Source organism: Helobdella robusta, assembly GCF_000326865.2.
Source record: "Helobdella robusta unplaced genomic scaffold HELROscaffold_6, whole genome shotgun sequence".
NCBI classification, from domain to species: Eukaryota; Metazoa; Annelida; class Clitellata; order Rhynchobdellida; family Glossiphoniidae; genus Helobdella; species Helobdella robusta.
The window spans coordinates 1194278-1195208 of record NW_008705330.1 but is presented as its reverse complement, the minus strand read 5'-3'; the positions used below and the strand labels follow the sequence as shown (position 1 = coordinate 1195208).

General features: G+C 30.2%; 1 protein-coding gene across 1 annotated transcript in view; it reads left to right on the top strand.

Moving 5' to 3' along the window:
* Positions 1-537: 537 nt before the first annotated feature.
* Positions 538-931, top strand: part of HELRODRAFT_164065 (hypothetical protein) — a gene marked incomplete at both ends in the record, with an annotated part of 2749 nt that continues 2355 nt past the window's right edge. Inside the window, one exon of the mRNA XM_009029112.1 lies at positions 538-893. Within this exon, the coding sequence (XP_009027360.1) occupies positions 538-893 (356 nt within the window). The remainder of the gene's footprint in view (positions 894-931) is intronic.

The following is a 931-nucleotide window of genomic DNA, read 5'->3' as shown; positions in this document are numbered from 1 at the left end:
AGTTACGCCGATATCTTTATAAGACCCATGACATTTGGACATTGAGCACATGGGCATGGTTAAACTTAACGTATATAAAATAATTAAACAAATAAGAAAATGACAGACGATGATCGGTTAAAAACTGATTACTTCCTTTAACTTAAATTCACTTTTAAACAATTATTGCTATTCTATGCATCAAATTTGTCAGATTTACCTTGATGTTATATATATATGAAAAATGTATGTATATATAACGCTTCTGCCATATCCATATTATATATATCCACGGTCGTACCTGAGTTCTTGTACTATGGATCTTTCTGTTAGATTTAAAAAATATATTTGTGTTCAATTATCGGGATATACAGAAGCTCTAAATTTTCTTCTGGTTTACAGAAGTCCTAACTCTGATCTCAATAACAATAGTAACTTACTTGTTCTATTGAAAAAGTTTTCGAAAATTAAGGGACTAAAAATTTACCTATTTTTTTTTTTTTTAAATTTACTAATATTGACTGGGACTTAGTATCAACACCAGGAAGTGTTAGGAGCATGGAATCTAGGTTTTTGAATTGTATGAGGGATCTGTATTTACATCAGCTGATTTCTAAAGCTACTAGGTTTCGTACTTCACAAAAATCCAATATATTGGACTTGATTCTAGTTCATGACAAGGATGTGGTTGCCAAAATCGATTATTACTCCCCAATTGGGAATAGTGATCATATTGTTCTGGTTTTCATATTGAGACATACTTGGAATTTAGTTATAAAACGTGCCAAGCAAAAATATAATTTTAACAAAGGTGAGTATGATAAGATGAGAGTTTATATCAGAACTGAATTAAGTAAAGAAATGTGTGTATTTAAACAAGTTTATAATGTTGTGAAACTCAATGAAGCCTGGAGGTACTTCTGTACTATACTGAACGATGCTACAAATAAAT